At 37.4% G+C, this 27,190-nt stretch overlaps 1 protein-coding gene across 5 annotated transcripts in view; it reads right to left on the reverse strand.

Moving 5' to 3' along the window:
- Positions 1-27,190, reverse strand: part of LOC136837308 (signal-induced proliferation-associated 1-like protein 1) — a 338,251-nt gene that overhangs the window by 14,339 nt on the left and 296,722 nt on the right. For all 5 annotated transcript variants that reach the window (XM_067102054.1, XM_067102052.1, XM_067102051.1 and 2 more), the window contains one exon: positions 11,773-12,553. In XM_067102054.1, coding sequence (XP_066958155.1) covers positions 11,773-12,553 — 781 coding nt within the window. The remainder of the gene's footprint in view (positions 1-11,772; positions 12,554-27,190) is intronic.

Here is a 27,190-nt window from a genome sequence, read left to right on the forward strand (position 1 = left end):
CCTCTAAGATTACTTATACCCGAGCATTTTAACAGCTTTATCAAAAAATGCATTTAGTCACAAAAATGATATGAAAATACTGTAATTAATCTAATACTTCTAAATGAAAAATACCACAATAGGCAAATTTTCAAAGAAAAGCGTGTATATATGTTCCACACAAAAATAAGCGAATAGGTGAAGCTGCAAATCTGGAACTGCGTATAGGAGGGGTCAATTGAATGTGTGTGTAATATAGTGTATATATATATATATATATATGTGTGTGATATATATATATATATATATGTACAGTGATATATATATATATATATATATATATATATATATATATATATATATATATATATATATATATATATATATATATATATATATATATATATATATATATATATATATATATATATATATATATATATATATATATATATATATATATATATATATATATGTTGTATACATACAGGTAGTACTTGAGTTGTGATATTTCAGCCTTGCAATAATTCAATTTTGCAATGGGGTTAGCAATTAATACCAATACAACATTTTGAATATATTTTTAAATTTCCTGCAACGGGCACAGGAAGCAGCATACAGTAAGGCAGTGAGAGGGACCAAATTAGAACAGATTAACTTCTTTCCCTCCATTTCTTTATCCCATCCTCTAGTTAAAGAAGCTGATATATTAAAAGAGAATGAGAAAAGTATTGTTAGTAATGTTATACTCATTGCGCAAATGCATACAGCCATTAACAACCAAATGAGAAACAGTTCTTTTGCTAAGAACAATCGAATTTAGATAACAACAGCTGTTTTGCTAAGAACAACTGAATCAGATAACAACAGCTGTTTTGCTTGCATTTCAACCATCGTGCAATAATAAACAATTACTGTAGTTATGTTGCAAATGACATTACATACAATAGGACTGATATATTTTTACATTGCACCCTTATTTGCTATGGAGAAAAGATCAGCAAGGAAATATAATGCTAAATTTAAGCTGCAAGTTGTAGGTGAAGCTGAGGAAACAATGTCGAAGCTGCTAATGACTATAAATTATTGTGCATTGGCAACATGGATGAAACTCCCGTGAACTCTGATATGCCACTAAAACTCAACTGTAAATAAAATTGGAGAGAAAAGTATTTTAATCAAAACCACTGGACAGGAAAGAACACATTTTACTGTAGTTTTCACACCGATAAAAGATAAATATGTAAAGCTCGTATTATGAAGAAATCAAGTGAAAATAGCGAATGGAATCTGTTGATTTTTTTTAACACAAAAAAATGCACCCAATGCCATCTATAAACAAAAAATAACCTTGCCCCATATAACGAATCTACACTAACTAGAAGCAAGAAAACTGCTCTGAACTGAGTCAAATACAGGGAAATAACCTTGCCTTGTAATTGCCATCAGTGATTTCCAAACCAAAACACTGATCGCTATGTTTGTATTTATATAATACAGTAATATGAGAACACATACAATATTATTGGATAAAGTGAAGTAAAGCATAATTTTTTAAAAAATCCATGGAAAAGATGCATATTCATTATTGTTATATTTTATAATACAATACTAATATGTGAACATTACATACGCTAATTTTGTATCTTGTATATGATGTGACCCCCTTAAAATTAGCTTCAACATTAGGTCTTCAAAAGTCGCACGATATGCAAGTATATATGGTAAACTCTTTAAAATTCAAAATTGCTGCTTTATCATCACCCCTCCTCTTCCAATTTTTAGTTATACATAGCCATCACCATCCAAGTATGATTACAATGGACCTAATCTTGGGAGTACCCCTTACAATACACGTCTGGTTCTTGTTTGTGTTTTACAATTTTTTTTTTACTGAATTATCATACATTAATCTGCATTGAACCCCCAGAATTAGCTGATATTAATAATTACTATACCATATATATATATATATATATATATATATATATATATATATATATATACACATATACACATATATAATTTTTTCTAAATATTTCCGTATCAGTATTAATTGCTAACCCTATTGTAAACTCAAAATATCAGAAGTCGAATTATTGTAACTCGAGCACTACCTGTGTTTGATACTGTAATTGTCTTTTCTTTATTAACCAACTTGTACTGATTTATGGGATATTTTAATTCTAAGATGAGGTGGCCCCCTGGAGGGTGCTGGATTAGCCATTTTGCTGGATTAGCCATTTATTAGGCTAGAATAAACGAAACCCAGTAGCTAAGCACCTCATCTTAGAATTAAAATATCCCATAAATCAGTACAAGTTGGTTAATAAAGAAAAGACAATTACAGTATCAAACACAGGTAGTGCTCTCCAGTTACAATAATTCGACTTACGATATTTCGAGTTTATGATGGGGTTAGCCATCTTAATACCTGATACGGAAATATTTAGAAAATTATATATATACTGTATATATATATATATATATATATATATATATATATATATATATATATATATATATATATAATGTATAACTGAATCACGAAAATATGGGAACATGATGAATATATAAATATATATATATATATATATATATATATATATATATATATATATATATATATATATATATATATATATATATATATAATATATATATATATATATATATATATATATATATATATATATATATATATATATATATATATATATATATATATATATATATCACTAACCCGGCATCATTGGGACCTGGAGGTGCGGATTAGCCATTTATTAGGCTAGAATAAACGAAACCCAGTAGCTAAGCACCTCATCTTAGAATTAAAATATCCCATAAATCAGTACATGTTGGTTAATAAAGAAAAGACAATTACAGTATCAAACACAGGTAGTGCTCGAGTTACAATAATTCAAGTTTACGATGGGGTTAGCAATTAATACCGATACGGAAATATTTAGGAAATATTTTTAGATTTCGCACAGGCGCAGGCAGCAGCGTACAATCAGGCAGCGAGAGACCAACTTCTTTTCCTCCATCTCTTTATTCCATCCCACACAGACAGTTAACTCTCATTTTAGCAAACAAATTAAATTCATTTTAAAGGGCTCTGACCATTTAATTACACAGTCTACCACTCTGTGCTCCTCCCTACCACATCTTTATGGTTTAGTCAAGACACACAAAATCAGTAACTCTATTAGACCAATCATTAGTTCAGCAGGCTCAGTTTCGTATAATTTATCTAAATGGTTTGTAAAAATTCTTAAACCTTTGGTAGGAAACATTTCTAATACGAACATAGAAAATAATGTCGACTTTATAGACAAATTGAATAGGTTGAATTTGAAATTTTATTTTACTATGGTTAGTTTAGATGATGTCTATTTACAAAAGTGCCTGTAGATGATTTACTGGAATTTTTAGAGGAAGAATTAGAAAGTTATGATATTCCTTTAACTGTAGCAAACCTCACAAATCTGATAAGGTTATGTATCAAAGATAGTAAATTTTGTTTCAATGGGGAATTTTTGTACAAAAATTTGGCGTGGCTGTGGGTAATCCCTTATCTCCCGTCCTTAGCAATATTTATATGGAATTTTTTGAGACAAAATTCTTACCAAGAATTTTCCCCTAAAAATTATATGGTTAAAGAAAGAAATTGTAATTTGAATTTTCTTGATGTAACTGTCCATAGACGTGATAGAAACTTCACCTTTTCAGCCTTTCGAAAGTCAACTAACATTGCCTCTTTTGTTCATTATTATTCCAATCACCATCAAAAAGTTAAATTCTTTGTCTTTTCTGGAATGTTCTTTAGGGCTTTACGTGTTTGTAGCCCGCAGTTCACTGATGCTGAGATCAAAACTATTTATGATATTGCTTTGAAACTTAAATACCCAAGGACCTTTGTAGATGTAGCATGAAAAAGAGCCAGGAAAAATTTTATTCAACTAATAACAAACTTGAATTCAGCAAGCATAATATTCTCAAATTACTGCATGATGAAAGGTTTTTACAAATTCCTAGAATTTTAAAGCTTTTCAACATAAATGTTGTTTTCAGTAATTTTAATGTTAAGAGTTTAGTAATAAAAAATTCTCCTAAAGATTTTTCTGCTGCATTTATGACATTCCTTGTAAAAAGTGTGATAAAATATATTATGGATAAATTGGAACATCACTTTCACAACGAATCAAACAACACCAATATTCTGTGAGAACTGGCCAAATATCGAATGCATTATTTGTACATATGAGAGATTTACATCATCCTATTAACTGGAGTACAGCAAGATCTTTAGTCACGTCCAATGACAGCAAAAAGGAATATCATCGAATCTTGTTTTATCAATTCAAATAATGAAAGTGTTCTAAATTTAAGTCTTGGTTTGTTTAAACTTGATGCCTTCATAATTAAAAATGTTGTTGATAAATATTTGCAAAATTAATATAAGTTTTATGCATGTTTCTGCAATGTGAATGGGCAAGATTTCGTTTCTCTTATGGTTAAGTATATATATGGATTTAGTTTGTGATCGCGTGATCCCGGATTTGCCATGGATTAACCTTTTGTTTTTTACCACCTGGCAATTAACCCTTAAACGCCAAGCCTCTATTTACAAAAACGTCTCCCGTATGCCAGCGGCGTTCGGTGAGTTAGCGACGAAGCAGAAAAAAAGTTTTTTTAAAAAAATCACAGCACACTTAGTTTTTAAGATTAAGAGTTCATTTTTGGCTCATTTTTTTGTCATTGCCTGAAGTTTAGTATGCAACCATCAGAAATGAAAAAAATATCATTATCATATATAAATATTGGAATATGACAGCAAAAAAAAAAAAACTTATATAATTGTATACAAATCGTGCTGTAAGCTGCGGTTAAAGCTAATGAGTTAATTTTTTTAGTTGTATTGTACACTAAATTACGATGATTTTGGTATATAACAAATTGTAAAACGATCAAAGCAACAACAGAGAAAATATTATCACAAAATGATGCATGAATTCGTAATGTGCGAACGTAAAAAAATTTTTTTTTCAAAAATTCACCATAAATCGAAATATTGTGCTAGAGACTTCCCGTTTGTTGAAAAATGAAGCTAATTGATTGAATATTACTAGACTGTAAGTGTTTTAGCTTACAATTGCAGTTTTCGACCATTTCGGTCGAGTTAAAGTTGACCGAAAGTCAAATTTTTTCTATTTATCGTGATTTATATGAAAATATTTCAAAACTGATAAAAGCTACAACCATGAGTTATTTTCTGTTGTATTCTACATGAAATTGCGCACATTTTCATATATAAAACTTTATGTAACGACTAATATAAAACGGTGCAAATATTACGACGAGACGAAAGAATTTCCGAGATGTTCAGCCGAGTTACCGCGCAGACGTAAGGAAAATGTTTTTTTTTTCAAAAATTCACCATAAATCGAAATATTGTGCTAGAGACTTCCAATTTATTGCAAAATGAAGGTAAACGATTGAATATTACTAAAATGTAAGAGTTTTAGCTTACAATTGCGTTTTTTTACCATTTCGGTCGAGTTAAAGTTGACCGAAGGTTGAAATTTTGGCAGTTTATCGTGATTTATGTGAAAATATTTCAAAACTGATAAAAGCTACAACCATGAGCTATCTTCTGTTGTATTCTACATGAAATTGCGCACATTTTCATATATAAAAGTTTATGTAACGACTAATGTAAACGATGCAAACATTACGACAACATGACGAAAGAATTTCTGAGATGTTCGGCCGAGTTAACGCGCGGAGCGTAAGGAAAAGTTTTTTTCAGAAATTCACCATAAATCGAAATATTGTGCTAGAGACTTCCAGTTTGTTGCAAAATGAAGGTACATGATTGAATATTACTAGAATGTAAGAGTTTTAGCTTATAATTGCATTTTTGACCATTTTGGTCGAGTTAAAGTTGACCAAGCTTGAAATTTTGGCAGTTATCGTGATTTATATGAAAAATATTTCAAAACTGATAAAAGCTACAACCATGAGTTATTTTCTGTTGTATTCTACATGAAATGGCGCACATTTCCATATATAAAACTTTATGTAACGACTAATATAAAACAGTGCAAACATTACGACAACGTGATTTAAAGAATTTCTGGCGCGGACGTAAGGGAAAAGTTTTTTCAAAATTCACCATAAATCAAAATATTGTGCTAGAGACTTCCAATTTATTGCAAAATGAAGGTAAATGATTGAATATTACTAGAATGTAAGAGTTTTAGCTTACAATTGCGTTTTTTGACCATTTCGGTCGAAATCAAAGTTGACCAAAGGTTGAAATTTTGGCAGTTATCGTGATTTATATGAAAATATTTCAAAACTGATAAAAGCTACAACCATGAGTTATTTTCTGTTGTATTGTACATGAAATTGCGCACATTTTCATATATAAAACTTTATGTAACGGCTAATATAGAACAGTGCAAAAATTACGACAAAATGACGAAAGAATTTCTGAAATTTTCGGCCGAGTTACCGCACGGGCGTAAGAAAAGTTTTTTCAAAAATTCACCATAAATCGAAATATTGTCCTAGAGACTTCCAATTTGTTGCAAAATGAAGGTACATGATTGAATATTACTAGAATGTAAGAGTTTTAGCTTTACAATTGCGTTTTTCTACCATTTCGGTCGAGTCAAAGTTGACCGGTTGAAATTTTTTGTAGTCGACGACGGGTACGTCCACTTGGCACCCAACAGACAATTTTAGTCGACGATGATACATCCAGTAGGCGTTTAAGGGTTAAGTGGAACAAAATTAAAGCCTTTTGATTATCCTTTGTTTTTCGAACATGAATGTATTTTAATAGATTAATATAATATATTAACAAAATTAATATAAACCTTATTCGTTTAATAATTTAAATAACTTTTAATTTTATATTTATAATGTATATTTTCTTTAATTTTCTTTAATTAATTTGCTAAATCTTCATTTTTTCAGATATTTTATACAACCATGAGATTAACAAAGGAACAGAGAGTGAAAGCAATTCAATTGTACTATCAAAACAATAAAAATGGTGCTGAAACCGCAAGATTATCAGCTGAATTTAACATCCCAAAGGTGCAAAGCCGAAATATCATTTGTATTGAACATTATTAAACCGAATAAGCATTATATTAATTTTGTTAATATATTATATTAATCTATTAACCTGTGGCAATACATTCATATTCGAAAAAATAAAGGATAATCAAACAGGCTTTAATTTTGTTCCACTTAAACAAAGGGCGTTACTTATGCCGCACCCTGTATATATATGTATATATATACATACATACAATGGCCATTATCCCTAATTTGTACAAAATCCCTGAAACATATTATACTAATGTTTTGTACTCTATCAATCTTTGTGAGACAAATCTACCTGTCTCCCAAACATAAATTTCATTACAGTTACTGCATGGTATCTTATAAACACTGATGTCTTATTTTTTTTTATTCAAGCATACATTAATGAATGAACTCTGGTTGGACTTTGGATAATGAAAAATAAATGGATTGTTGCATTTGTGGTGTTCAATTGCTTTTTCAATGTTCTTAATGTAAGGATGCTTAATTTTGTTGTTAACCTCTATTTGTTGTTTGTGGAACCTCTGTAGTACACTTTGTTTGCTTCAATAACCTTCTTGATAATGTATGGTGGGTAGAGCAACTGAGTTAGACGTTGATAGATCTTATCAAATTCCTTTTCTAGATAAGTATATGAACAAATCCTAAGCCCTCTGAGACTCAGATTGAAGCCTATTACAATCTTATGGAGACATCAAGATAGCTTAGGAAGTGATTACAAGAAATAGCAAACGTAAGCATCCTATATACTGTGAAGGCATATCTATTCTGTGCTTGTATGATTAATACATCTAAGAAAGGCAATTTTCTGTCCTTTTACCATGTTTTACATTTAATGGTCGGAACTAGCGAATTTAGTCTATTAAAAAATTCAGCTATTGCCCCAGAATGTACTGTACAGATACCATCTATGTATCTAAGCCAGTCCATATTACGGGGTGTGATAGATGACAAAATTTCCGTTTCAAAATATCCCCTGTAAAGCTAAGCTAGAAGGGGGGGACAAGGGACTGAGCATGCTACAGTCAAACTTTTGTTTATAAAAACTACCATTAAAAGAAAAACCACTGTTGGTTACACAGAGGTTAATTAGTTTTACTGTTTTGTCAATACTAATATTCCTCATAAGAAAAGACAAGTTGGTGATTGGAACTTCTGTAAATAATGATTCTACTGTATGCCTAACTGAACATTTTGATCTTATTCAATGAGATGTTTAAGCTATTAAATTTGTGTGTAAAATCCTCCCTGTGTTTTACACGGGAGGATAAGAAGTTTCCTACGAAGGGTGATAACAGACCTGCCAGCCATTTACAAAGTTTATACATGAAAAAGCCCTTACTGGATATTATGGAGTGTAGGGAAATTCCATCCTTATGTGTTTTTGGGAGACCATAAAAATAGGGGAGAGTGGGGTTGATTATTCTTGAATGATTCTAGGAAGTTGATATCCCTTATATTACCCCTATGGTTCTAAATGATTTATTAAAACATCTTTTCATTTTTCATAGGTCTCCTTGTCATTTAAAAGTTCTTGAGCTTTACTGATACATCTCTCTTTATCTAAAAGTACTGTCTGCCACACACACACACACACACACACATATATATACACATACTACTGTAGGTAAGGACATGAGATTTTTGGAAAGCTCTATGCCAACTAAGTTTCCCCATTATCTCTAGAGAAACATGGTACTCTACATAGAGACTTTACTGGTCCCCATCTACATCATCTCATTCCAGATTGGAAGAGACCTAAGATTTCATGGATATCAGCCAGTCAGCCTATCCTTCAATAACATATAAGACAGCATCTTCAAAATGCCTTGTTCAGTCTATTTGTCATGGTAGAAAGCCATGGGTATTCCAAAAACTTCCCTTCCCTATGAAAGGAAGATGACTGCTGCTTCAACTACCCACATCTCTGTTCACTTCAGGTAGGGGTTAGTCTCCAGGAATTCTGGCTCCAATGAGAACAGGTAGAAGTAGACCCCGCTGTCACTAAAGAAAGATTACATGTTATTATTTCTGAAGACTAACCATCTATTATCTGTTTCATGGCAGTTCCTGACTCCAGACACAGAGATGAGGTTTTTGGTAGTAAGCGCTACATACCAGGTGATCGAAGATCTTCTAGGCCTCTACAGTTGCCTGTTTTTAATCACTAAGGGATCTGGGAAATGGAAACCATCACTGGCCTTTGCTCTCTCAACCCTTAGGCTTCTGTTAACACCCACAGTCTGAAGGGAATTATGGTACACTGAGACTTATTGGTAAACATCATCTTCTTCCATAATGAAACAGACCCAAGGTCTTCTGAGATTCAGCCAGATATACTTTAACAACAAACAGGACAGTATCCTCACAATGGCCTTGTAAGCTTACTTATCCGGAAGAGGAAGAAGATTACAGTTTTGATGACCACCTGTCTCTGTTTACTTCCAGTCAAGGCTAGTCCCCAAGGATTCTGGCTACACTGGGAACAAGCAGAACAGACCCTTGGTAGTAACAATCCTGAAGAATTCTTACAAGTTATCATTTCTAGAAACAAACCTCCCCTCTATCACCTGTTTTGGTCTTCTGTGAGACTTATTACTCAACCTTTCCAGAATTCTTGGCTCTGGACAGACAGTTGAGATTATTTTTGGTCAAAAGAGCCATGGAAAAAGCAACAGATCCTCCAGGCTTTTCCCGCTGCCTTTTGTTATTTCCAGGGCCTCTGGGGGATGGAGACCATTACTGGCTTCCATCCCCTTGACCATTACTTACTGTTAACTCCCATTTGGAAGGAGATGTTAGCCCTATCCATTGCTCATTAGGATGGGTAACTTCTTAACACCTGTTGACCTGAGAGCTGCCATTTCCATGTACCTTATTGGTTGGGCACTATTTCCATGTAGCTCTTTGGCTGGGCAAAGTACATCAATTCTGTTGTCTACTAAAGGTTGGCAACAGCCTCCAAATATTCAAACATTCAAGAGTGTATTAGCCTTAGTTGCACTGTGTTCACAACAGAAGTATTAGACTGTCTACATATCTGTATGCAAAGTCCTTATTCAGTCTGTGCCAATATCTAAGTTTATGAATCAACTGGAACAAGTTGGACTTCAGTCTTATAAAGAAGGTGACATATTTTGAAGATTCTTCCATTTCCCATTCCTGAGCAAGTTTGTGAGGAGTGTTCTCTATTCCATGGAGTGTGTCTGGGAGCTGACTGTGGGATTAGGCATGTGGAAACTGATGACTGTATTACAAACAAAAGGTTAAAAAATTTCATATTGTTAATGTAGTGTTGCGTTGTCTCCAATGCTGCTCAAGGCCTGGTTTGAGGAGTGTTCTGTATTCTGTGGAGCGTGTCTGGAAACTGACTGCAGGATGAGGCATATGGAAATTAATGAGTTCTTATTACAAAAATAAGTTTTAAACAATTTCATACTGTTATGTGGTGTTACATTGTCTCAAACAATTTCATGCTGTTAATGTTGTGTTACACTGTCTCCATGATGGGTAGCAATAAAGTAACAATTTTTTGTTTTCTTTTGTACTGATAATAGCCACATACTAAAAAAGGGTTTAATTTACTTTATCATTCAACAAAACTGGCTATCTACTGTATCAGTTGTAGCATAACAGACTTCAATGATGCCACATTACTGTCTGAAAGAATTATGTTAGACCTAGTAATACTCGTTACTGGATTGGCTGTTATATCTGTACAGTACCACCATTTCCTGTAATGCCTACAAGAGAAGGTATTTGATCTGCAGGGCAGTTCTTTGTGCAGTAACTTTTATTCCTTTGGTGGCCCATCTGCTGTACAATATACTACATGGAGAACAAAATTTTTTTTATGTAAAAAATATTTGAGAAGAACAAATGGAGAAAATATGGAGGTGGAACTACGCTGTGGTGGAAGGAAAACTGAAGATTTTGCACATTACTGTTACCTTGGGGGCACACTGGACTGTACAGCAGGAATTGAAAAGGCAATAAGAAAAATAAGTGTATCAGCCTGGATAATGGTAAACACCAAAAAATTTGTGTATATACGGCCTGTATTATTATATGCAGCAGACATATGGGTATAGGTAAAGGCACAAGGAAATTAGGAAAGATGAGACTTCAGAATGCTATAATTCATGTCCAATGTAGTGAGACCATATAATTGACGAAGGATTTGTGGAGACATACTGTCCAGAAATTGAATAATAAACCGATATCTCAAAGACTAAAATGGTCTGGACAAGTGATGAAGGGATGGGGAATAGTTTATTGGGAAAAAAAAAAGGCGACATGAGAGTAGGATGACCGGAAAAATCATGGCAAGATATGAAAGTATGAATACCATGAAAGTCAAGGAAAGAACATAGATGAAGATCTTGAAAAGATGCAAATTCAGACAGAAAGTACCAAAGACAGGTCAGAATGGAGAACTCACTCCACATGGGAAAATCTGATATAAAAATGTAATAACAATGATAACAAAGAGTATCTGAGAAGCTTATTTACAGTCTAATGTTTGCTAATTGATGAGGAAGAATTTATAGTTACTCTGCCTTTGGTTGTGTAATAAATTCAATGAACATAATCTTTATAGCAATTAACAACAAAAGTAACTTTCGGTGTCTGTGACACAAAACACATATGCAACTGACTTAATATACTAACCTTTCTTGAGAAGTCTGAGGTGTTGGATGAATAGCAGTAGGTGGTTGCTGATCATAGTTTCCGACATTCTTCTGATCCAAACGTTGATCACTAATTGTGGCTGGGCTGGAGGTTGCAGAGGAGTTTGAAATCACAGTTGCAGGCCTGGCTGTTAGAACAACCACCTCTGGTACTTCTGTACGGCTCGAACTATTTTGGCTACCACATGAATTGGTAGGGGGTGGTGTGGTTGTATGTTGTTGTTGAACGTTTCCCCCACTCTGATAATTACGATAATGGCCTCCACCACACTGTGTTGGAACTATTGGTCCCTGGTTATGACTAACAGCATTTGGCTTACAAGAAGATATTTGCAGCTGATTCTGTTTATCACTGCTTGAACTGCTGCTCCCAGATTTTAATGATAAGCGATCTAAAGAACTATTGTTATTACCTTGATTTCCTTGAGCTGAAGATCCAGCAACATTACCTGGGACTCCAAGACTTACACTGTATGCTCTTGGCCGATCAGCAATAGTGTTCTCTTTGGACAAGGTAGATTCAACATCTGATATATAATCAGGATTGATGAGTCTAAAAAGTTCCTCTTGTAAACTTGAAGATCCCAAATTAGCAGAATTCCGGTGACTATTCTTTCTGGGTGTTGCAGCTTGGCGCAAACGGGCTTCTGTGCCAACTGTGCGAGGCGACTGGTTTCTTGATGATGCTGATGAAGGAGTCGTGTTACCACCTTTGACTCGACGTTTGCTGATAGGTGAACCACTGCTACCAGATAATTCGTCTGATGAATACAAAAATATGATTTATGAGACTGCCTATACTCTACTAAACAAATAGTAAGAGTAAGTGTTCTTATTAATCATTGCAAACCTGCTTTTTTATTATTCACACTACTGTATAGTCAGTTTTATTTCATCTGTTCACTCACGGGTGAAGATGTGGTACATGCACATGGGTGGCACGTGATTGGCTGACAACCAATATTTCCGAAAATCATTGTTTACTGTGATTAAATATCAAACTATTTCTCCAATAACGTATTTGAATGCTTATAGATAATATACCAAATTAAGTACACGAGAGACGAGAGTGTATCAAATAACCTATTCAGATCAAACACAAATGAATGATGAGCTTTCAGTAATTATGATTTATCTCATTAGTATAGCCCAGATGAAACATTGACCTATACTCAGATGAAACATAGACCTATACTCAAAAACTGTTAAAATCACAAGATTTTCTTATCATTCAAACTTTATTCTAGACCTATACCCAAAAACTGTTAAAATCACAAGATTTTCTTATCATTCAAACTTTATTCTATGTACAGTTTCATTGCATACATATAAAAATTTTATGATACCAAAATAACCTTTAATATCGTTTACCGCTAAAACATGAAGCAGGGACCAACGAAGCTATGCCTATGCTACTGATTTGCCAGGCATTTTATTTTACTGACTTTCAAGTAATGCAGTCATTCCATTTCAGTCAAAATTACTTTTTTTCATTGTAATTCTATTAGTAATTCTACCTAATTATTGTTCCAATGCCCAACATGGTGTGCCTAAGCTAGCCTTTTTTGCCGTATGTATGTTATCAACGATGGAAACTGAATGGGATTTTTAAGATTTGCTGTTTAAGTTATTTAGCAAAAGTCCTGAAAGTGTCCAAGCACTGAGCTATTATAATTATTTGTGTGCTTAAGAAAAATTATATAAATATGCAGAGTATCCTGGAAAGAAAGCCACAATATTACTATATTGCCTGGTTATGACTGAAATTTCCCGCCTTCTAGCTAATACAGCAGCGATTGTTCCATTCACCTCCCCCGGCCGTAGACAGCCTCATAGACAACAATATTTCCTGCAAGAAACTATTAGAATACCTCTTACTCGCATTTGTATAGCCAGATGTCTTTTAATGTACCTACAATGAGATAAAAAATAATTGTTTAAAGTTCATCGTTTGTTTGCATTTGACCTGAGTAGACTGTTTGTTACAAGCCTGTCATTCGTATGCTTGTAGTATTATATTATTGATATAAACTGGCATGTTCATGATCTAAATAAGGCATGAATGTTGTTTGTACATATAAGCATTCAGATAAATTACTCAAGAAACATTTTGCAACTTTATTACACTAAGCCCATGATATCGGAAAAATGATTTCAGCCAATCGAGAGCTAGCTGTGCATATGCCCCATCTACCTAAAACCAAGTTGGTGAGTGGAGAGATGGAATGAAACCGACTATAAAATACAGTAAGGTTATTCTATCATACAATCTCATTGGACATCTTCATTGAAAACTATGATTACATACTTCATAGTTCTCAAAATTTCATGTTCTTTTTAATATGAAAATGTTGTTCCAGTGTATCTTGCACACAGAGTTGCTCCTGATGTTTTAATTTAGGTATAGTGACTACTTATTAATGAATGATGCTAGTTTTCAGTACAATTACAACTAAAAACTGTTTATAAAACTAAAAGTTTTTATCATAAAATACATCATATATACATATATATATATATATATATATATATATATATATATATATATATATATATATATATATATATATAAACCTATATTTGCCTTCTGCAAATGTTTGCAGATTCGCCAGTTTTGTCTGACTGACAGAGCACAGGAAGGCTTTCTCACTACTTACGCAGCCTGTGGATCTTATGTCTCGGCCAATAACCTCACTTTTCAAGATTCCTGGAGCTGGCACTCACTATATGATAACTCGGTGTGTATGAAATACTTTTGTATTATAAAAACTTGGTTGGCTTCATCACAATCAACTGATCACTATTAAGGAGGGAGGGGTGGACTCTCAAATAGACTTTAGTTTTGTAAAGTAAAATATTTGTAACTGTTAATAGCTCTTAGGTTTGTAAAGCAAGATATTCTATCATGTAAATCTTTACCATCAACATGAGACATGGAAGCCAACAGCCCTGAAACCTATGTCTTATAGCACTACCATGAATGAGAGGTGATGATGAGTTTGGATGAAGTGTAGGATGATGAATCTCAACTTTTTCCTCCAAACCTAAAACAGGGACCACAGCACCTAGTGGTCCTATTGAATACAGTACAAGCTAATATGTTTAATCTCTCCAACACCAGCAAAAGCAGACTGGCATTGCCAGGCCCCTGCATGTAAAATCATGCTCAAATCTGACGTGACACGATTCTTTTTGCACCGTCCAAAATCTCAGACTCAGTTTAATATTGCCAAGTGGTGTAAACTTTTTTTATTTCCCAAGTCATACATGTCGATAAGTTTGCAAACTCAACTAACACTATTTTCCTTATGGGTGTATGAATATGGTTTCTTTTATGCATTGGTATAATTCGTAATCTATGTGACATAAATTAATTTTTTTTACACTGTTTAGCTCAAAGCATGGTGTGACGAGGTTAGCAATCTCATCAATGCCAGCAAGTTTAACTTTCTACTCGAAGTGGTCTTCGTAACTACCTCTACAACATATAACAGTAGACCTAATAAGCTCAATTGGTCATAACAAAATTTTCAAAATAGGAATTTGAGTTACAAAAGGTTTTCTTTGAATTTTGAAGTTTTAGGCTACATTCAAACTGCCTGTACATTGCAAAATGATTTGTAGGCCTAAAAAGAAAATAAACTTAAGGTTTCTACGATATAATCTCATTTGCTAAAGGATATACTTTAGAGATTACCTGTTCTTTGAAGAATAAACAATGATGATTCTTTAAATGATATCGGTAAGATAGCTATTAATCTAAATATTTATTAGTAATAATGCAAAGGATTATATAACCCTTTTTTCTTTCTACTAACGAAAAATTTTATTTTCTTGAAAGTCGATTTGCTTTTGGCATAGAACTGATTCATTCATAAGGTAACTTGAAGTACAAGAATGTATAGATAACTTCATATGCTTTCTGTCCAGAAATTGTCAATATAGAAATGTTATTTCTAGGTTTAATGTATTTTTAGCAAGTAAAGAAAAATTAAAAATTTTTAATTAATTTTTATTTTTCCTAACATACAAACCTGAGGTCTTTACATATGGATAACTTTCAGCAAAGCTGGAAAGTCCAGCCGTTAAACTTTTGCAAGGCAGTTATGGTAACAATTACCTATGGTAGGGGGTGGAAGTACCGCCCACCCAACCAGTATGCATTCAATCCCTTCAGTTTACCTTTTGTCCCAGGTAAAAGAATGAGGGGTGGTAAGAGGTGGGCCTTTTATGTAAAGACCTCAGGTTTGTATGTTGGGGAAAATACAAATTAATAAAATATTTGTCATTTGAATACAATTTGTCACATGAATACAAACTATTGGTCTTTACATATGGAGACTTACAATTGGAGGGAGGATTCCAAGTAATTCTCTGAACTGACTGGTAGTTTGGTTCACCTGGTATTCTCTTCCTGGTCATGAAAGAACAAAGGATGGAAACCATACCTCTGACATGCTGAACATGTGGGATGTTCACCTGCCAGACTTCTGGGCACTTCGAATCAAAGGAAAGTATGAAAACCCTTCATTTGAAAGGTGCGGACAACCCACAATGTTGAAGACTATGTAGCTAAAAATAACCAACTGGCTTCCCCATAGTCAGTCCTTCTCTCTCCTTGCTAAAGACTAGGTAGAAAATGCATGTATTAATCCAAGCAAAACTGGATTATAGACACGGTACTCAGCCATGCAGATCACCTGCATGCATGCCAGTCCAGCTCGTGACGGCTTGCTCACTCTTCCTCTGTCCACTGGAAGAGGACAGAAAACAGGAAGCCAGTCCTGCCCACACCTTCTCCCCGTAGCTGCACACCTTAGGCGAGATGCAACCTGTCCTTGAGAGCTGGGTAAACTACATGACTTACTGAGCACCCAACAAGGACCCAAGGAAAAGGAGTCCAAGTACCCAAGGGCAATAACCCAAGGTAAAAAGATACGAATGTGAACTGCACAATTACATTCTATCCTAGTACCAGATCGAAGGGCTCTTCCTGAATGCCACAGATCAATGGATGACTGTGGCCCCTAGAGATGCTGCCTCAAACGTACTGATGACCACCAAGAAATTGCAGGGTACGTTTGGAAGGTCATTCCCCTAGGCAGAGAAATGATTCCTTTGCCTATTGGTCAACACTCCAAGGTAAGAGGATATGCATGTGAATTTCGCAAATACATTCTATCCTAGTACTCGAACTACATGTCCTTTCTGAATGTGACAGACATGCAGATGGCATTGCCTTCTAGAGATCTTACCCGAAACGTACTGATGTCCAGTAGGAAGTTTCACTGTAGGCTCAGTTGAACAGTTTCCTAGCTAGAGAAAGGATCTCTTTGCCATCGTTTCTTGGGCAGCTCGAAGCTAACGAACTAGTTGTTAGCTTTGGGTTGAAGGAATAAATTATAGGGGTAACACATGAGTCATACTGTCTCTGGTGCCACAGGACCATCGAAGGAAAATTATCAATCTAACTGATCACCTTCAAATATGCAGAACAAGCTGATCAGAGCAGAGCCAACAACAGGAAATCAAGAGAAGAAAGAGTATGATCAACCTTCTTTTGATGTTGAGCGAGAACCATAAGTCAAGATCAACCCTCCTATCCCTTGATTTCATCAAAAAAGAGCCATCTCACCTCTGATTCCTTTGTTGGCCATCATACTGAAAGTACTTCTGTCTGTCCGAGTACTACCACTTTCGCAGACCTGACATATAAGGACACCAGGACCTTTGGAGACCATGTTAGTATCATGGTGTTGTTGTTTCATAATGAGGATTGAAAGCAGCAATTACTGTCTAAATCTCCCACTCCTCACAGGATGAAAATAAGTTTATAGAACTTAGTCTCTAGATCAGTTGATAGATATATCTGTTCAGACAAGAGACTAAAGTATCAATCAGTACGTGTCTATCATTCCTTTCTCCTAAGCTAGAGAGAGGAATGGTATGCCACTGAAGGATACATTTGTGAACAAAGCAAAATGTTATATCAGTTGGAACACTTCAGTCATGTGTATTCTAAGGGCCAACATCTGATAGGTTTTATCTTCCTACCTATCTCAGCAGAGAAGAAGGCAACTAGAAAAGAAAGAGATCAGTACCTCGATCAATTCCACTGTCTTTATCAATAAGATCTCATTGATACTGGAAGTGACAGTGGTTTAACATAGCTAAGAACCATCGTTCAAAATTCCACAAACAAAGTTCTTGTATACATGTTATTGGTATTAAAACCAATCTGGAGGTAGAAACTGATAAGGGAAAGTAGGCATGCTCAATAACTTTACGTTGTCAAACTGCAACTCCTGTACCCATGCAAGGGTACTGACTCCAGTGACGGAACTTGTCTGACAGACAGCCCTCATCCTGGAATGTGTCTGACTGACATCGTGTTAAGCATGCTACTGCAACTCCATTCATCAGCACTGTATACGGAGAAGATGATAGGATAATCCCAGGGGAGGTCCTATGATAAGATGTTCTACGTAGAAATGAGCCGAGTACTCTACTGTCAACGAACTTCGCACTGTCAACACAGATGTCCTAGTGTGTAATGTCAATGGAATATGCATCGTCAACAGAGGTGACTTCCTATAAGGAGATCCCCTATGATGACATAAGTTCAGTAAGCTACTCAAAACAGGAGTTGCCCTAGGCCTAGGAACAAAATCTTGGCATCAAGAGGTAACTACATAGGTGAATATTCACTAATAAACCATTATTTTGTAAGTTGTCAAGAAATATAATACAAACAACATTATTTTTTATGAGACTCCAAATATTCCTATAACAAATATAAAATAAATAAATATTTCCAAGATGATTTCATTCTCTATTCACTGTAGACCTATGTTCCAAGTAGTTCATGATGCCACCACTTGAGTGGTCACATCACACAGGCCCCACCCACCCAATGATGTTAGTGGATATGTTTTAGCTACACTAATACTTTTGTATTTGTTTATTTATATTTTTATCAACATTGAGGAATAAAAATAATCAAATAGGACTTTTCAAGTTTAATGATTGCAATTAAAACCAATATCAAAATGTTATTAAAACTTTCATAATTTTTCTTATCACTTTAACATTTGAAAGTAGGCTTGATAAAGACACTTCTTTGTCTAACGCATCAGCAATGAGCAAACTAAAGTTTTGAAAATGTTTCATCACTGACTTTCCAAAATTTGGTAATAAGCTATATTTTCTTACAATTTTGATATATATGACAGACTTAACTCTTATACACATACTATGGCCTTATGTGTTTTTGCATTAAATAAGAAATAAATATGTACCATGTAAAATTGCCAATTAGTGAATTTTGACAAACTCCTATGCTGTCACGTAACATCAATTCTGAGCATGGCTGCACAACAGAAGACAATACTATAATGTCTAAAAGCAAAAAAATGAACCAGCTCCTATTTTGTGGGCTCAAAATCTCGCTTGTTCAGCTCTGCCTTGTGTCGCATTACTAAAGGGTCTAAAAACCATTTGCTGCAGCCCATAAGACTGTGTTCTTCATGAATTGCTTCTTCTTTTGGTCTGTGAACACAAATTCTTGAGCAATCCCTGCAGTTTCTGATCTTAAACAGAGCAAGAGGTCTTCTCTACTGTCAGTGGTAGATGACAAGGACAGAATGGCAAAAGGTCCTATGGTGCAGTCCAGGCTACCAGTTAGTGTCTTCGCTGACTTGCCCTTGAAGATACAAACACCAGTGAAAAGATGATCTTCAATAAAAAAAAAAAACCTGTTTGGAGAGATCCAAATTAAGTCTGAAAAACCAATGGGACATCCTTTCACAAGTTCAAAAACATGTGAGAGGGAATGTCACTCCTGCTCAATAAATGGCTAAAAAGGACCTCTAGACTGGAAAGAACCAGTGGGTCTCCCTGTAGAAGGTGACTGGGGTTCTGTATTGACAGAATATTTCTACAATATTGTCCACGGCTACAACTAGGTAGCTGTGCAGTTGACCACGACCTCACAAGTTATCCAATCACAGTTTGCTAAAAATTTGGTGAAAGAATTTGGACTATCAAACAGTTGGATCAAAGACATTACACTACTGACCATACATAGTTACTCAGCTTTCCATGAAGACTGAGGCCTTGGAAAACTTATCACAACAAGGACGTGTTTTCTTAATTCTGCCGCTTCCACTGCCATCACTACGCAATCATCTAGGTACTTCTCAAATTTTGTCCTGATCCAATACACCAATAATGCCACTGATGTCCAAGTTCAGGTGTGTGAAGAAGAAGAAGAAGAAGAAGAAGAAGAAGAAGAAGAAGAAGAAGAAGAAGAAGAAGAAGAAGAAGAAGAAGAAGAAGAAAACAGTTGCCATGCTAAAACAAAGGCTTTAAAACTGGAACACTTTCATTTCTCAAAGAGGCAATGTTATTTTCTTGAAGCTGGGTGGGTAGGGATGTGGAAGTATTCATCAAGGTCTATGGATGCTATGAAGACCCCCTTCCAGAAAGATTTTACCACAAAATGGCAAAATTTTTATGTAACTTGTATTTTTCCTAAGGATACAAACTGTAGCCTTTCATACATGGAGTACTCTTCTATGCATGTGCTGGAAAAGCTGTGTACTCCCTAAACAAGGGTGGTATTCAGGTGGAGATGGGGGAGAGAGGATGCCCATTCTCAACCAACCAATGCTACCCTATGTTCTTGTGCCCAGATTCATCATGAAAAACTGAAGGGCCCAAAATGAAGCAGGGTGGATGAGGTGGATTAACTTCAATATGAAAGGCTACAGTTTGTACACCTGGAAAAAATACAAATTACTTAAAAAACCTGGCATTTGTTCTTGTAGGATAAATCACTACACCTTTCATATATGGAAGCCCACTGTTTTGGAGGTAGAGCTGAGCACCTTTGCAGGCAGAGCAGTGTCATTGTAGACTAATGGCACTGGTACTGCTCTGCTGGCACTGCCCCAAAGGGTAAGATGGTGCTTCCTTTTATACCTGTTCTGCATATCCCAGACAAGAACCATGTCCGACTAATCCCAAAGAGCTCGGCTCCCCTCCGTGGAAGAGGGAAATCGTTGGGTGGCAGCCGTTTTGTTATGGCCAATGTAATCAACAGGTATGGATAAAAGGCTCTACTTTCCTTTCTCCCCCCTTGGTTGTGGTAGTCTAGCTTGTACTCTGGCACCACTGTTAGTGGGTATGGGTTGTAGAAGATAGGTTGTAGAAAAGAGGATGCTTCAATCCACACACCACCTCCTCCCTCAGAAGCCACACACTCTAGCCAAAGTACTCAATTGTCTATTGTCAGAAATCCAGCTAAGTTCCCAAAAAGAGGATTATGTATCTCTGAATGATCCAAGACATCACAGCGGTGAAGGCCTTCCCACTGACCTACCAAATAGATAACCCCAAGGAAGTCACAAGGCACTTTCTGTAGAACTGCCACCACAGGCCCCAACAAAAAGGTATAGGGGGACTTGTGGGTGGCATGCATCAAGTAGAATGAGGTGAGGGTAGTCTGATTGGTGCCAGACTAACCCCCTCGTTACCTGTTAAACCGAAAAGTTCTCCTAGAAGGTGAGAGAGGATCCAGCGCCTGCTAATGTCACCATGCTCACTGGGATGGTGCATGGGCTTTGGAGATTATCTCCTACCAGATAATGTTTTTGATTAACCCCTTGTGACGTCCCATATTCACATAAAGGTGCTTGATCTCGGGTCTGAGGTTCTCAGCCCTTCTCAACTAACATTTAAGCGGCATCTTGTCTGCCTCTTCACCAATGAATTCTTTTGAAGAGAGGGAATCAAAAACTCTTGGACCCTGGGTCTGGAACAGAGATTTTGTCTTAGTCGTGAATTCTGGAATAAAGAATAAGGTATAACGATCCACTCAACTCTCCAACTCTCTTGGCTGAGACATGGTCTAGAGGGGAGACCATTTTCAAGGTAAGATCCCTACTAAGGCTTCAGAGTATTAATGTCAGATCCTACTCAGTGGGCCTGACCTCTCAAGGAGATCATGACTGTTTGAAACTCCTCATAAGCATTGCTATTTCCTGGGAGGTGAACAGGTCCATGTCCTGTAAGAGGAACACTTGAGCGAGAGCTGCATGGAACCCCTAACATCCAACACAAGCATTTGTCTTGATGTAGGAAGATCAAGAAGTCTGCTACATACAGAAGAGAGGTGCTGACTGAAGAATAGCCTCTTTTACAACACTAATCACAGAAGATACCCCTTTCCTTGGTAGACGTCTGCTGAGGGGGTGTAGAGCATACTAGACATTTCTGTGAGAAATGCCTCTCTCTCACAGGTGTTGCTAGGTAACCTCTACCCATAAAGATGAAGTGACTGCACCACTTGATGATACCTGCGAATGTGCAGTTGTGACAGAAGAGTGGGCCATATGGGCAGGGCTCTCCAGAAGTCTATCAGGAGTGACAGGAGGTCTGCATACCACTTGGCGTGTGGCCAGAGAGGAGATACCAGTTTCATGTGAAGGTCTGGGGTCACAAACACTCTCTGAGTACCTGGTGGAGGAGGCTGAATGGGGATAACATGTAGATGTCCATGTTGTCCCATGGGTGTTGAAATGCATCTTGCATTGCTACCATCCTGATAGGATGCAGAAGGTGGGAAGCTTCTGGTTCAGTATGGTGGCGAACAGACTGATCATCAGCTTACTCTTTTGGTCGAACAGTCTCTGCTACTGCTTGATGTAGGGACCATTTCGTACCTACAACCTGGTCCTGAGGGCTCACTTCATCTGCCACAACATTCTTTTTACCGGGAGTGTACCTGGCTTTCAGCTCAACCTCATATGATGATGCCTAATTGTGCATCTGGATGGCATCTGGTCTCCTTCCACCCTTGTTTGTTGATGTAGGCCACTACAGTGGTGTTGTCACTCCTGACAACCACCAAGTGCCCCTCCAGATGCTGGTGGAAGGTCTGAAGTACCAGCCATGAAACTAACATCTCAAGCACACTGATGTGCATCTTCTTCATGTTCAGGGCCAAGCCCTTGAAATGACCTCTCTTCAAAGATGAGCTCCCCAAACTTTGAAGAATGAGTCTGAGAACTGAAGTAACTCCAAGGAGGTGCACTCAGTAAGACTTCTAGATGAAGACAGTGGTCCAGGTCCAAAAGCTACCACTCTAGGTCTTTCCGAACTTTGCTGTTGGGGGGACCAAATAATGTGGTGGCTTGCCAGGAAGGACAAATGACGTTTTAACTGTCAATGGAGCTAACAATGATGATTTCTCCATTTCTCCAAGGACATAAGATGGCCCAAAGATTACTTACCACTGACAAACGGGTTGTTCCTCTTTCTCCAGAAAACTCTTTGTGACTTCTTTGAGGTTTTCTATTTATGGGGATGCCGGGAAGGCCTTCACCACCTTGGTGTCCTGGATAATTTAAAGATACATTATCCTCTATTTGGGAACTAGGTAACATTTCTGCTAACTTATGACAATCCCCAGACTCTGGCAAAGGGACAGCAGACAATGTCTGTCCTGCAGAAGCTCCTTCCCTGAAGAAGTCAGAATGAGTCAGACATCCAGACAGCATAACAGGTGGATTCCCTTGGAGAGCACTCCAGGTGAGACAACTGTGAAGTCCCTTGTGAACACATGGGGCTGTCTCCAGGACAAGCAGAGGGCCTTGAACAGAAAGAGCTTCCCTTGGCACATGAAACATGAACTGTCTTGAATTGTAGTGAATACAGATGAGGAAATAAGCATGCTGGATACTGACTTAGATCATGAAGTCAGTTTCTCTCTCTCTCACCAAGTGCAACACTGAACAAGCCATCTCATCCGTGAAGGGTGCCTGTTGCCTTCTCTACTAGTCAGAGAAGCCTGGAGACCTGGTTTTAAAAATCTTGGTCACTCCCCTCTGCATCATAGCCTTGACCTCTGTCCACAGAGGAACCCACTTTTTTCTTGCCCCTACCTCCTCTTTTAGACTGACTTGGGTAGGAGGGGCGAACGGGCTGAGAGGTACCCGAACCCTCTGCAGAGGTAGATAGTGTGTGGTCCTGTCTTGTCTTCAACTGTGGGGTCTTTTGTTTTATGGACGTCGGAGCTGTCTTGGTCTGGCACTGGATTCTCGTAGCCAGCAGCCTACTTCTTTGGCTAAACTTGAAGGCAGCTGCTCAAGAGATGAGGGTTTCAAGTGAATCCTCTCTACTAATTGCCACCACTGTATCCACATTCCCTGGGGAAAGCAGAAGGGAGAATACAGAATCGAGCTATTCATGAGGGAGAGCAAACTCTCATGTGAATCCTGTCTTGACATGAGGGGCAGGAACAAGTCTCTGTAGGAGTATGCTGTTGGCCCAAACGTTGGTGATCTGGTGAGCTACGAAGGTGAGGGCTTTCCTACCCAACAGCATAAGACTTCTTGCCCTAGACCAAGAGTTTGGGGGCAACTCCTTCATCATGGTGGTTGTGGCACCTTGCCACACACCTAGCCAAGATGTGACATGCAGCACTGAAATCACAGTCTCTAGGCTGTTTGACTCCGAGGAAATGACGTTAAGGCCTTGTTGATGCAATTTCTCTAAGGGGACATTGTTCATCAGCTGCTACAGTGCAGGATCGTGGTGGTGTAGCGAGTCAACTGTGTCCTTATGAACTTGTTCTGTCTGGATAATGGAGGGGAAGTAGCTTTTCTGATCTGCTAGCCGTGAGAAAACTGGTCAATCCACAGATCAGTGAGTTCACTCTGTCAGAATTTAATCATGGTAACCTTACCAATGGTCTCACTTCCAGGGCAGAACCCACTACCAGTTCAAAATAGAGATTGTTGGTAAAGCTGAAGCAGAGCCACCTCTCTCTGATCATGAAGCCCACAATAAATGACCTTTTGGAACCCTTGCTGTAAGTCAAAGAGTAAAGTTTTGGGAGGGGTGGGGGCCTCTGAAGTCTGTTGTTCTGCCAGATGAAGCTGGAGGGAGATTTCTCCTATTGCACGAGGAATTGTAGATCTCTGCTCCCACTCACACCTCTGTTCATGCACCTCAGACGAAGAGAGCATAGAATTCCCAACAGAGGTTCCACTTGGAGGTCTCTGGTGGTATGGGTTCTGAGGGCAGCAACTCCCTCCAAGAGTGTCTCCCTTGAGAGCAGTGAGAGAAGTGGGAATGCCTATGGTGCCAGGAGTCTCTGCAAGAACTCTAGTCCCTGCTCTTGTAGAAGCAGAGGGGCAATGGCAAGTGCGTCCTCTGGGAACTTTGGTCACTGGACAGAAACTGACTGCATTGGCTATGCCTCCTGGGAGAAGAGGGGTGATCGTAAGAGTAAGTTCTCTTATGAAAACGCTTGGTTTTCTTCGTCTTTGACAATCAATAAGTATGGTTTGACAAGAAAAGGAGGACAAAAAGGAGATCAACAAAGTTTCTTGGCAGTAACCTTCCTGCTCTCATGAGAGGTTCTGGGGTCAGTGAGGGGCCTGGGGCAGGGTAGGGTATAGTGAGAACCTCCACTGCCTTGGCCACTTGGGGTACTTTCTGGGAGGTAGACATGGTGGGGAGGGAGGAGGGAGGGCAAGAATGTACTGATGCTTGCCTCAATGCCAAGCCATGGACTATAAAAACATTGGTACAGAAAGCAACCCCACAATGTTTAAGGAAGACCATACGTTTTTCAGCTGCTGTGGACAATTTCGTTGTTATACACCTATACCTTGTCTGGTAATGGTTTGGGGGATAAAATGTTATGGAAGGACAAGAAGCGGTACTTTCAACGTGGTATGGCCATTGGCGTGTTATGAAAGGACTCTGTGTGGAGTCTCGTAGATGAAGTGCCCTTCTTAGACTTCCTCCTCCTCTTCCCATAACGTTTTTATTGTGGAGAGGGCCATGCAGCAAATTCAGGACAGGGAGAATCACAGATGCATTCTTTGCCCCAGCATGATATACACACCTAGTGTGGAACTACCACCATAGGTGACATATAATGATTAAAAGGATGACCATGACCTTCACAAGAGTGTAAGGTTTGTCTGCTGTAGGTGAGATGATGAACTAACAAGAAGCACAAAATTACCAAAGCAACACACAAAACTAGCACTTTTAGGCACAAAAAGGCACCAGTAACACAAGTAAGCACTTAAGATAGATAAGACAAAAAGAAAAAAAAAGCACAAAAATCATGCAGCGCATGTAAAGAGTGAATGCAAGAAACACACCTGAACTATATCATGGCTGGAAGGACAATGGGTAGTGTTGGCTGGGTGAGAATGGGCATCCCCTCTCCTCCATCTCCATCTGAGTACCACCATTGTTTAGTCAGTACACAGCCAGTCCAGCTCATGCACAGAAGGTTATTACGTACAAGAAAAGCAGTGTTTGTATTCTAGTTAGAGCAAAAACCATTTAATGAACTCAGGTTGATGAACAGTCCAAAAGCCTCCATCAACGGCAGCAATCAGATAAAAAGGTAGCTGTTAAATCTAGGCAATCTGTTTAGCACCTTATAAATCTCCTGTTTCTGGATCATCAACCTTATATTGTTGTTCAGAGACTACAACCTCTTGGAATTGTGACTGTGGTTACATGTCAAATTGCCAACTCAACTGGGGAATGTGGAGGGGGAAGGGCAGCTTTCTTTTAAAAATGAAGTTAATAACTGACACCTTTGACCAATGGCTCCACTCTGATCTTTGTATTTCTGGAGATAAACCCTCAACACTGGGAAAAATGTCAGATGGGTAGTACTTTTTCCATACCTTTCACCAGGGGACTTTGCCATAGGCCATCCACTCTTTTTGGCTTGAATGGTTAACAGTTATCTCCTTTGTTTGAATCTTCCTGTTTGGGTGGAGGGATAAGACCCCCTGAAAGGTTCATCTACCATCCTTTACAGTCTAGGATGTGAAAGAGGTGACTGTCCTGACCGCTGATTGTCTATCAGACATAATCTAGTGTCTCAAAGACAGAAGACATACTGCTGACATTGACTACTGCTGTCCTGGTTTCTGCTAATGTTAACTACTCTGAGCTTTCTTACAATGCTTTCTGGAAATGGAAATGGGTGAGGGTGAAGAGGATCTGACCCCAAAGATCCTTTACATCTGAAGGAGACAAGGTCAGAAAAGTGCTTAGTTGACATGTCCATCCTCTTCCTAAGCACATTCATAAAGGCAGACAGACCATCTAGCAAATATTTAAGATGGAACTGCATAATTCACCCATCCTTGGCAACTTCCTCTCACTTCTTATCCTCTGAAAGTAATGAACAGATAACATCGTGCCAGCTGGACTGGTGATGAACTGGAAAAACTGCTCTGTCAAATCTACCTCAGTCCACGTGAATGTGAAATGGGATGGAAAGAACAAACTTGTTGTGTTTTGCATACCTAGACACTTTGGCAAGGCATGTGGTTAGAAACATTACGCAGCAA

Source organism: Macrobrachium rosenbergii, chromosome 58 (assembly GCF_040412425.1).
Source record: "Macrobrachium rosenbergii isolate ZJJX-2024 chromosome 58, ASM4041242v1, whole genome shotgun sequence".
In the NCBI taxonomy this organism is placed as follows: Eukaryota; Metazoa; Arthropoda; class Malacostraca; order Decapoda; family Palaemonidae; genus Macrobrachium; species Macrobrachium rosenbergii.